The sequence below is a fragment of the Stegodyphus dumicola genome, chromosome 3, assembly GCF_044657685.1.
Source record: "Stegodyphus dumicola isolate Sdum_Otavi_A_Nest chromosome 3, ASM4465768v1".
Taxonomy (NCBI): Eukaryota; Metazoa; Arthropoda; class Arachnida; order Araneae; family Eresidae; genus Stegodyphus; species Stegodyphus dumicola.
Genome location: NC_140770.1, coordinates 97,132,289 through 97,144,798, shown reverse-complemented (window position 1 = coordinate 97,144,798; position 12,510 = coordinate 97,132,289). Strand labels below are relative to the sequence as shown.

General features: G+C 34.1%; 1 protein-coding gene across 3 annotated transcripts in view; it reads left to right on the top strand.

Annotated features, from left to right (window-relative positions):
- Positions 1–12,510, top strand: part of LOC118188474 (neuroligin-4, X-linked-like) — a 412,431-nt gene that overhangs the window by 337,394 nt on the left and 62,527 nt on the right. For all 3 annotated transcript variants that reach the window (XM_035358904.2, XM_035358902.2, XM_035358903.2), the window contains exon 7: positions 5,705–6,216. In XM_035358904.2, the coding sequence (XP_035214795.1) occupies positions 5,705–6,216 (512 nt within the window). The remainder of the gene's footprint in view (positions 1–5,704; positions 6,217–12,510) is intronic.

Genomic DNA, 12,510 nt, shown 5'->3' with positions numbered 1-12,510 from the left:
ATTTAAAAACAAAAAGGACCATGGTCTCACACTATTTACAATTATTTACATTATGTACTATGGCCATAGTAATGAGCTAACCTGTCGTAATGAACGACTTTAGGCTTAGAGTTCGAAGACTTACGAATCCAAACCATGACGTCATTTAGTCTGTTCAGCACTGTATACGGATCATCCGAAGGTGACTGTAATTTAGGACTCAGTCCTTTTCGTTGAATCGGGTTCCACAACCACGCCTTGTTTCCTTTGTTGGATCTATGTCTAGTAGCTCGCGTGTCGTATCTGGTCTTCACTTTCTCCGTCGCCAAGTTGACTCGCTTTCGTGCAGAACGGTGCATCCCCTCAAACCGGGCCTGGACATCTTGGATGTATTCCTCAGGCGATGAAGGCGCATCCGCAGGGCGACCAAACAGGCGGTCACAAGGCAGACGAAGGTCTCACCTCGACCGAAGAGTTTCTGAGATGGAGAATAGCTGGTAGTCTTGCGTTTCTTTTCGACCCTAGCATGATTTCGGCGGCTTCCCGAGCTGGGTCTTTCGGACAAGGCGTCGGCATTTCCAAGTGAGGATCTCTTCTGAGGATGGATAGTCATGTCACCAGATGCTGAAAGCAGTTTGTTGTTTTTGAAGTCTAAGAAAAAATTGTATTTCCTTAAAAAGTCCAATCCGAGTATGCATGGATCTGTGATATCTGCCACATAAGCCGTGTGATGGTAGGTGGCACTTCCAAACGTGATGTTTACGTTTAACTTCCCAGTTATGTCGATCTTATCACCAGACGCAGTCTGAAGGGTAACACAGGATGGCGTCCAAATAAGTTTATCTTTAAACTGTTCAGCTAAATCTTTCCTAATGATGGTAACATTAGCTCCTGTGTCAATGATCATATCGCAAGGAACTCCATCGATATTCCCATTAATGGACATTCCGTTACTGTTGCCACTCACTGTATAAATTTTAAGCGCTTTAAAACAAGGTTTTTCATTATCTGGCAACCTCCGTTCCTCGATATGGTCACTAATTTGTTTACTGCGTCGTTGCTGGGAAATGGTCTTATTTTCCGTACCTCGGAATGTTCTGCAATTTCTTCGTATGTGGCCTTCAACTCCGCAGTTCCTGCATTTTAGAATTAGTTTCTTTTCACTTCTGTTCCGTCTCAAGCCACTGACTTGTCTGGTAAAATCATCTGCTTTATATTCCGTACCCTGGGGTGTTCTGCAATTCCGTCTTAGGTGACCTTCACTACCACATCTCCAACACCTTAGAGCCACTTTCTTCTCGCTCCTACTCCGTATCAAAGCGTCGACTTGTCTGGCTAAATCATCTAAACGAGCCATCAGTTGATTCACTGGCTCATGGACTCGCACAGCTCTAACTGGGTAGCGATCTCTACTAGTTGCTTGCTGGGCTGCCTCGAACTTCATGGCGTACAACAGAGCGCTTTTTATGTCCTTTACATCTGCCATTCGAAGAGCTTTCTGTATTTCAGGGTCCCGGATGCTATCGATGAAATATTGTAGGGACAGAATTTCCTTTGTTTCTGTCGGGCACTCCGAAAAGGCGTGATGTGACAGCCTTTCAACATCCGTGGCGAGCTCCTGAAGTGTTTCGGTGGGCTTCTGTTAACGGGATTTTAATTGAAGCCTGCTGTAGTCTTTTAAACATTTCTCGCCAAAGCGCAGCTCCAATGCGCCGGATAGAGCTTCGAAGTCAAGTCTTTGGTTTTCGGGAAGAGTCTGAAGGATATCCGCTGCGTCGGCTCTTAAAGAAGCGGCGAGATGACAAGCCTTAGCTTGGGAATCCCATCCATTCGCATCCGCCACGATAGAAAATTGTGTCTCATACACTTTCCAGGATGTCTTCCCATCATATGTGGATAGCTTCAGACGTGAACGAGCAGGCATCGGTAAGAATTTAAAATCATCACTCCTGCTCCCTGCCGGCGCTACGAATTTCTTTAAAGTATCCATTTCTTTGGCAACTGCAGAAACTCTCTCATCAATTTGTTGTTCGATTTGTTGTTTAACGGAACAAACTCTTCCTTCTATTTCTTCTTTGACTGAATCAACTCTGTAACCTATTTGTTGTTCCACGGCCGAAACTTTGTCTTCTATTTGCTCTTTCACAGTAGAAACGTTTTCTTCAATTTGTCCAACTTTAATTTCGACCGCGTTTATTCTGCATTCCATAGCCTCAAATTTATTTTCTATTACGCATGTAATTTCTCTTTTCATTTCGTCCTGACCTGCTTTCATCTCATCTTTAAGAATTTCATCTCTTCCTTAACGGATTCCTGGCCCAATTTCATTTCCTCTTTAATTTCTTCTTTAAAAGATGTGTGGCCAGCTTCCATCTTTTCTTGGAACGCAGCAAAAGCAGTAATGAGCTGTCTCAATTTTTCTTCCATCCCTCTTGTTATTGGCATTCAAACCCCACTCCTGACACCAAAAATTGTTGCGTGCGTACGGGTTCGTTATGAAATGAATGCACAAGTCTGATGAAAAATGAACAAAAATTTATTATTATCACAACAAAAATGCTTAAATGTTCTCAAATTATCATGCAGTTTTACAATATCTCACAGTAGTTATCTTTTAACTACTCAAATATCCAATAGAACGCAATTCAAAACAGCTAAAGAACGCTAATCCGCGAATTCGCTACAATCAACAAGAGCAGTTTTCTAAACAACAACAAACTAAGCAACTACTACAAACTGAGATGTTTTCCTCCTTTTATAAGATTTTAAAATCACGCGCTAGAATTTTCCAGTACTTTCTCGAAATCAAAAAGAGATATTTATTTATTTAATGCATGCGCTCTTGTATTTTCAATTTTCGGGCTTAGCTTTCTTTTAATATTCGTCACGCGCTGCACTGCGCGAGAAATAAAACCATTTAATTTGTAATTGAATTAACATTAGCTTTTTAAATACCAAATTCGTAACAATATGTACAGGTTTGAAAATTAAATAATATTTAATTAGATTTATTAGCTACCTAAGCGCTAAGTTTGGTCAGTTCCAGTCATTATTTTACGGTGTTTAAATTTCTGTGTCAAGCAGTATATTCGCAGAAAAGATAACATGCGATACAGAGGTGACGGATACAGATGTGTCCAAATGTTATTTAATGTATCGTTTTCACGGAATTACAGAGCGAAATTCAGATCTTTGCCAAATGAATTTCATTTACCGTTTCCTTAACCTTCCAGCACGCGCGCTTGGCAATTTTACATGAACGCGCGCGTGTAGTATTTTTTACGATATCCGTTATTTTACCGTTTTTTGGCTTGGAAAACGACAGAAATGAGTGAATATTGATAATAATTTTTTTAAGAAATAAAATATTAATCTTAATATTGAAAAATACAAATGATCTCACATTCAAATATAAATAAATTATTTTTAAGTTGTTATGTTAGTGAGACGGAAATGCAATGATGTATTTCATTATAGAAAATTTTAAATTTATTATTTAATAATTATATTTTAAAATCGAAGCTAATTTTAAAATTCATCGAAGACAAGTATAGATAATAAAAAAGGAAAACACCTTATTAGTTAAAAGTCTGTTTAGCATTACTTCTACAAGGAAATTTACTTTTTACTGGTTACAAAACCGCACTTTTAACTAAATTTAGTGTGTTTATTTATTTCTAAAAAATAGAAATAAAAGAAAATAAAGAATGGAAAGAAAATAAGGAATGCAAATCGCTATTGTTCTCCTATCCAAAGTTTCCTTGTCTTCCTTTTCTTTATCAGATAATTCTTGAAAAATCCGAGGAACATCAGCTGGTTGCACATATTTTTTTGCCATGCAAACCGATATAAAATTTAAAGAGTCAAATGTATTCAAATTAAAATAATACACGGCAATTAATAATACAAAATTACAAAATATTTTCCGAATTTTAAAACACGAGCACGCGCGTGTCGTAACTTTTATGAAACAGCTACCACGTAGCACAAAAGCCCAGTTAAAAAAGAAAAAGTCAAATGACTTCCTGTTGGCACATTCTACGATGTGGGGAATGGTAGAAAGGAGGAATAGAAATGACCGTCAGACGTCTCAGCTTCGATATGCAAAAGACGTGCATTTATAAACTGAATTTGTCGTAAATTTTACGCGTACGCGCGTGCTGGAAGGTTAAAATTTAAAGCGCAGTGAGACAGCATTGCTTACAACTATAAAGTTGTTCTTCTTTAAATCTGGACTTTATATTCTCGTTGGCAAAAAACAATCATTTGGGGGAGGGGTTTATGAGGGTTTATATATAATATAATATTTATAATCGTATCTCATAAGCTGCTGTCAGGCATAGTGGTTGGGGTATCTTCCGCCAAACGGAGGCAAGTGTTTTAGGTGTTTTATGTCACGTTAATAATTGATGCAATTCCGGACAACATTAAAAAAATCCAATCGCGCAATTTCTTCTATGTGCATATTTAAATAAATACTTACCATGTTTTGTGACATCAGTATATTTATGAATTAAATAAAACTGTGCTTTGCTTTACATATTCTAAGAACAATTTGCTCACGCTTTAACTCAAAATTCACTTCAATTTCTTATTTGTTGCAAGGTACTCTTACATTTAAACCAGGTTACATAGTATATAGATTAGATGTAATAGTATTTAATTGTTCATTGAAGTCTGGAGTGGGATTAGACAGGTGGCAACGCAATTTTTCATCACTTTATTACTACAGTGTTTATCTTCTTTTTAGCCGAAAGGAGTGTCAGCCAAGAAGTGCTATTAGTCTCAAAACGAGATCATTTAATCGTTTTTCTGCATACAATTTATGTGTTACTTAAACCTTTAGATTGCATGTCAGCTAAGATTGGATAGTCTTGGGAAGCAGTGAATTAAGTAACGTAATGCCCGAGCATTTTGTTTATAAAGAAAGTAAAATCTAGCTTAATAAAGCACAAGCAGATGTACTGAGTTTCATATCAGACTGACTTATGAAGATGAAATTACACACATAATAGGTAAATGAGAGAAAAGTTCATTTTCCTCTTATGTTCATTTCTTCTACATACATATTATGTTTACTGAACACTGATTGTTATGTTTAAACGTTACCTGTTATGTTTGAACATTGCATATTATGTTTCACGCGTCATCATTCACCTATTATATTTCACACGTTTATGTTGAGTATTTTTAATTTTCCTTTTCGAATACACTGAACAATGATATAATTTTGAATGACAATTTTTTTCAGAGTTTACTTACTCAAACTGTAAAGGAATTTCATTTTATATGAATTTATTTTACCTTTACATAACTATATGATTCTTTACAATTTCAACATTAGAAATAATTTGAACTAAAATACATCTTTTTACAGACAGAAAGCTGGGTCAATCAGTGTTATTTCATTCCAAACCAATGTATCATTGTTTGTCTAGAGATGCATCAAATTATGCCTAACGTTCTATAGTTAAACAACAAAATCCTCTCATACAAGATTATTCACTGTCTTATGTCTTTAGAAATATTAGTAATTTTATAGGTTATGGTCTTACAGCTTTGTCGTCATGAAACGCTTCATTGTATTATCCTTACTGGAGATATTTAATTAAAATTATTGGTTTTCTGCTATTTCCTTGAAGTATAACGGATTTGAGCGTTAATCAATTAACAATATAATTTTATGTCTTTCATGTAGTTTTCTAATAAGCAAACTTTTCTACAGCTATGAAAACTCGGATTAGAGACCATTATCATGCTCACCGCTTGTCCTATTGGTTGAATCTCATACCTCGCCTCCATGATTCTGGTGATGGCAACGCATCTATTCAGCACCACAGACTCCATGATCACGACAATCCTTACAGCTACGACGGCGTCGTCCGGCACCGAGATAATTCAGACAGTCTTCATCCAGCCCTTACGACTCCCTTTCCAGAAGAGAAAGAAGGAACACAGATTGTAGAGCCACAGCCTACTCATGAGTCATTTTTCCCCAAGAACGTCAGCATTTCAGTAAAAATCGACACAGAAGTGGTAACAGTTTCGGAGAAGCTTACCCCTGGCAATATCACCCAAGTATCAGGGAATCAACAAACAGTTTATTCTACTGCTCTTGTAGTGACAATTGCTGTCGGGTGTTCATTACTTGTGCTCAATGTTTTGATATTCGCTGGGATTTACTACCAGAAAGAAAAGGATAGCCTAGAGAAAAAACTGCAGAAGACATATTATGAGGTCAGTTTAAAATCTTGAATCTTTTATCAATTTCATTTTGATTTTAACTATTAAGAGGCAAGAAAGAAATTTTGAGCTTTTGTAAAGTTTAATTTAGTTACTCATTTAGTACTTTATTTAATTTTATTTGTATTTTATCATTTACATTTTAAATAGATATGCCGTATTTAGGTTATTTCAAATAATGAAAATAAAAACTGTAATTGTTTTTCCTTTTTGCATAATTTAGTCAAATCATTTTAGTCAATGCTGTGGATCTGACTTAAAGCTCCGGTTAGTAACTCTCAGGCGGATCCCATTGTTGCCTTTCGCGAAGAACGATGTTTGGAGCTCGAATACGACTGTTGATACTACTAAATAGTATCCATGTTTGCTCATGTATGATAAAAATAATATGTCATGTAAATAGTCATTCTTGTTTTGTCTACGAGTTTTATTTGTAGACGGAATCCATATATTTTTTCACTTTCTAAAAAACAGAAAATTCTATTTGAGGTTTCATGCATTATTAGAAGAAAACATTTACGTCAAATTATAGATCAGACAGCTTATGACTCATATCCACTTTATACCCAAATGCAAAATACAAAATGAATATTCTAAAATGAATAAACTATATACGGAGAAGTATCTGTTGCGAAAATATATTTTTAATTTATTGACTTGTAAATTATAGTGGTTAGCTGAAGCTGCCCTTTAGCCTAAGACTTTGTTATAAGTCTTGGTCGTACGTGGTTATCTTACCCATTTTCTCGTTGGTACAGTAATGGGTCTTACCTTGGTCAACATTCTCGGTGATGAGAGGGCTAACTAAGCAACCGATCTGCTCATTTGCGACGAATCCCTTCAAACAAGTATCTGATCATTGTCGTAAAATCTACATCGTCAGTAGAACCTAATAAGATTTGGTGATATTGTAATTCCAAGCTCCTATCAAGCGCCAAGTTTATCCCGATATTCCCCAGTTATTTTATAAATTTTGCAGTGTTGTACAGGTACAGTAAAGCCGCAAAATCTTATAAGAATAATTAGAATTAGTCTCAAGGGATGTCAAACGCAGAGCTCAAGATATAAATATCCATCAACGCGTCATATCAAGGACGTGGAACCTCTTTTTAAGCAGTAACTCATTTAGTAGACGGTCAAGTCCGTACATTCAAGGAAATTATGAAGAGCCTAGAAGAGAGTTGGTTTTACTCCTTAAGGATTCCACAGAAAGTCGGATCAGCGGCATGAAGTTTTCATGTTGTTGGAATGTATGCAGGAAAACTGAGAACTTAAGTCTCACTCATTTCATCTCCAAAGGCTGCCAGTTTGCAATTTGAGGTGATTAAGACATTATGATCAATGAAGCCGAGAAAAATGGGGCAATTTTCTGTTTACCGAAGTGTCTAGATATGTCCTAAATTGTGAATCTAGACATAGTGCGATCTGTAGGGTTCGATTTACACATAAATTTCCTTTCCTTATTCACTAAAGTTCCCTTTTTCGTAGAAGCGGTTTTATCGTTTAGGGCGCTATCATCAAAAATGTCCACATCCAGCTGCATTGCATATTTTAATGGTAGGTTTTAAATCGGTGACATGTATATGGATGATTGAGCCTTGGAATTTCATGTAGACCTTTTATAAATGAGGTTGGCTTAGATTATTTGATAATGGATAATAATGCACATCTACATCAAGCAAGTCTCAAAAGATGTTGGAAACAGAAGATGTCATTAGAATGGATTATCCATCTTTCAAAATAGATTTGAAGCCAAAAGCAGCATATATGGAATGTGTTATATCACTGTACTGCAACGTGCCAAATGCCTCTCTAATATTCGAAAAGCGTATTTCACTTGCTTCGTAATGGATGTTGGAGACGGGCATTGGGATAAGTGGAATGCAGTTCTAGAACAATTTGATCAACAGTTTCTTAAATACTATAAAAGCAAGATGTGAAGATATATTTCTATTACGAGTAACGATAAACCATATTAAAAAAGATTTAACATAAAACAGAATTTTTTTATATTTTAAATTTGACTTGCATTTCAATATTTATGAGCCTAAAGGCTGAAATACGTGGTAAGTAAATAACATATTAAACAAATTGTTTTGTATAGATTGTTTTAATAATTCTTCTGTAAGTTTCAATGCGGTCAATGACATAAAATTTGGAATAAAAGTATAATATAATCAATTTTAAGCATAACATTATTAACGGTTACTGAATCCTCCGAAAGAAAAGTTAAAATTTTTAACATAGAATTTTAAATCTTTATTTACAGTAACAACATCCACTACTCTAATTTTGACCAATTAGATTAATTAAATCCTTTAACAGCATTTTTAGATAAATTATGTATTACACTTCTCGAGCTATTTTTCTTTTAAATTTCAGTTAAATAATTGAAATAACTTTCCTTTCCTTTTTCCTGAATCAGAATTTTGTATACTATTTAAATTCTTCACATAATAACGTGTGTAATCATTCATTTGTATTATCCATCCCGCTCTCCGTCATCGAGAAAAACTACTTAAAAAATGACGAATCCTTTAATTTGTCCCATCCTTGTTGCAATCGTTTCTTCAATAAGAATTAGAGAAGGAAGAGGGTTTTAAACTTTGTTGTGTTTAACATTGTGTTCTCATTTCTATCAAATTTGGAACATTAAGTAGTCTAATTCACTCAGCAAAGAAGTAATTAGACACATTTTTATCCCGCCTACAAGCGTTTAAATTGTTAAATGAGTTACAACATTTTTCCCCGAAATCTTAAAGGGGCATGTTTATTTTGATTATTTTTCAGAAACTCATTCTAGACAGGAGATAACTTCTCATTTTGAATCTAAAACGATTTTGAAACAAATAAATTTGTAACTAAATAAAAAATAGCATATGTGTTCCCTAATCTATTTTCGGTTGTAATTTACAAATTCTCTATGCAAAGCTTTAAAATTGCTTTTATTTTTCTTCCTAGATATTAGACGAGGTGTGTTAGGCTTTCTGAAGTTTTATGCACCGACCTGTTTGAACTTCAGCTAGACAGTCAAAATTTTCAATATTTGATCTTAGTAAGTTTAAGGGGTATCAGCAACCCCTATACCGACAACGTTAAATTGGCCATTTTCGATGTACCTTTTCTCAAAATCTGTTGTAGATACACGCTTGAAATTTTGTGTGTAATTAAAGAATATTTATCTGATTATACTAAAGTGAGCTTTTGAAACATTTTAAATTTTAGAGTAATTTACAGAACATTTTGTTAGGCATAGTCAAACTTAGCACTTCTCACACAAAATTTTTTTCCCTAAGTTTATCACAAAAAGCTCATTTCGGTAAATATTAGGAAACCTAATCAATATGCCATAAACATTTTAGATACCTGTGAGCAGTAGTTCCTGAGAAAAGGTACATCGAGTATAAAAAAATTACGTTTGGGGAAAAACACGTTTTATGTTAAAATCCTCATTGATCAAAGCAGTCGATGACAAACTAAAACTAGATTTTTTACAGTTCTAATTTTCATAGAGATTAATGAATGCTATTTTTAGAAAGATAAAAGCGTAGAGAATTTGAAAATGAAAAAGTCCGAAATCTCAATTTTTTGAAGATTTTGGGGTTCCAACACACCTTAAGCTCCCTCGTCATAGTTAGTCAGTAAGATAGCTACATGATTACATGGCAGATAAATGATCGAGATTTTCATTTAACTTAGGAAGTGTCATAATGAAACATCTGAAATATTACAGTATGTATATAGCGATGGAACTCTTAGCCATGGTTTGGTATATTTGGAGGACATTCAGTGAGGTAGCACGTAAGGCAAAGCACATTCTTTCGGGTTATCTTTAGCTTTTGCAGATGTGAAAATTGCGTACCCATACGCGATAGTGAACTTTGAAATTGAAGCTTTAAAAATAATTTACATGTAGCCAAAAAGAAGAAGAGAATACATTTTCTTCAGTCACGTATTTTGCTGTAAAGTAATATCTTTTTGCATACTGTTGATATGGCACTGTCAGGCCGATTTGATAGTGATATAAAAGCATTGTAACTAGTCTGCATGTAGCTTCAGTATAGTGACAAGTAATTGTTTATCAGCTGCGGCATTAAAAATTTCTATTCAGATGGGGAAATGAGGGAAGAACTGCTAAAAACACTTCTTAAGCCGATGTGAAAGTAATCAAATTTATGTTTTGATTCGCTGAAACTGTTATTTGATGTAAAAGACTTAAATTGGGAAAAAAAGAATGCAAGTCGCCTAGAATCAACTAATTCTGAAATTTTACTCGCTTACAGAATTTTTAGAATTATAAATTTCTACGGATTTAGACAGTGGCTATTTTTTTATAGCACTTTGCATTTTTATCGGAGGCTGTTATACATTTTATCATGACAGCTGCTTCTAATGTTGTGATCATTAAATGTATATTAATCTGTTGCCTATCTCAGCATGAATGAAATTTAAACGACGTGGGAAGCTTATGTTATACAAGTTGAACGATGTTAAAAGCTTGTTTATACAAGCCGAAAAGGGTGAAAAGGACTAGTGTAATAGTATTTTATCTATTATGTGTAATAATTATGTTGTTAGATTTTTCTTGATGAAATAAAATTCAAATCAATAGCATTAAACCTGATTTGAAAAAAAAAATGGTACGTTCATAATAAAGTAGAAAATGAAAGGAAAATTTGTCTAAGATGATTAGATTAAGTTAAGGTCGCATACCGTTTACATATGAAAATTGATTCACTTACAAAAGATACGTACAGTGTAATGGAAGCAGTGATATCTTATAATTTTTAAATTGAAATTAAAGCTATATTATATATAATCTTAGATCAATTATTAAAAAAATGCTCTCTGTTTGCAAACATCAAGTGTACATTAATATAACACAAAATAAGAATACTCCAAATTCGTATGCAATGCTCTGTATATAGTTACGTGCAGTACGGTAACACGTTAATTGGTCGAGTCGCATATCGAATTACATACTTAGTTAAAGATCTTCAGTTAAATATTGAGCACATTTTCAAGCTCTATTCTTAAACATCTGTTTTAAATAAAAGGAAGCAAGTTGGCATTTAATGCATTATTGTTTCCCAAATCGAAAAGTATCGTAATACCAACTCAGCTATTTGAAGCGGCATTTGCATTTTAATAACTAAAATTGTAAAATAAGCGTGATATTTCTTTTGCCAAGGAGTGCGAAAGCTTATACATTTTACCTTAAGTAACCTTAAGTAACCTTAAGTAACAACTGAGTAAAATTAACAATAGGCCAAAAGTGAGAATTAAGATTCCTATGTATGGGATTTTTTGCACAGGAATAATTTTTAACATATCTGTATAGGTATTCAAACTATAAAAATCTGACTACAAAACGAAGCATGCCAATATAATGTCTAAAATTGGCAATCAACCGAATTTACATTAAAATATTCTTAAAATAAAATTTTACGTTGCAGGTGCGAGTCTCTCAAGAACAATGTTTTGGAAAACTTATTGTGTTGCTGGTAAGAAAAGAGAGATGTGTGATGGATAACGAAACTGATAGATCTTTATTAAAATCTACCGCTATCTAAGTTGTTTGTTTATCGAAATTTACATTCGAAACGGTATGTCATGCAAATGACGAATAATTTAACAGAGAAGTTATATTTTAAATGCTTATATAAAGGGAAGAAACGATGAGATTATTTTTCCAGTTTTCAATCAGTGAGTATATTATTGAAAAATCGATGAGTTTCTAAAAGATAAATACTAACTTGCTTTTATGAAACAAATTTGGAAGATTTCCGTAAATTTAGTTTGATTTGATTCACTTAATTACGAGAAAGCATTCGAGGGGTATCTGCCTAAGGGAAGGGATACCTTTCTGGAAAACGTTCTAAGGGCAACTGGCTCGTATACACGTTGCACATAGGAAAAATCACGAAAATAGTTATGCAGCCAGGCCTTGGCCCTGATTCCAGCCTCAGACCTAACTACCAGTGTCTAGCGACTTTGCCATTCGGCAACTAATGGGCTGTTCTATTAAATTGATTCTAGAGAATAAGTATTAAAGTATATTGCATCTCAAATGAATCAAAATACAAGTTTTTAATGTAAAACTGAAATACAGATATGATAGGTACATGATTTAAAATTATTTGAACACGACAGTTCGAGTCATGTTAGGTATACATCACTCAAAAGTTTATGCTTGGTCTCAGCGAAAATAATTCTATTCAAATATTTTTTTTTTCATGTTAATGAAGATCCGTTAAAAATACCAGTATTAAAACTTCAGATAACAGG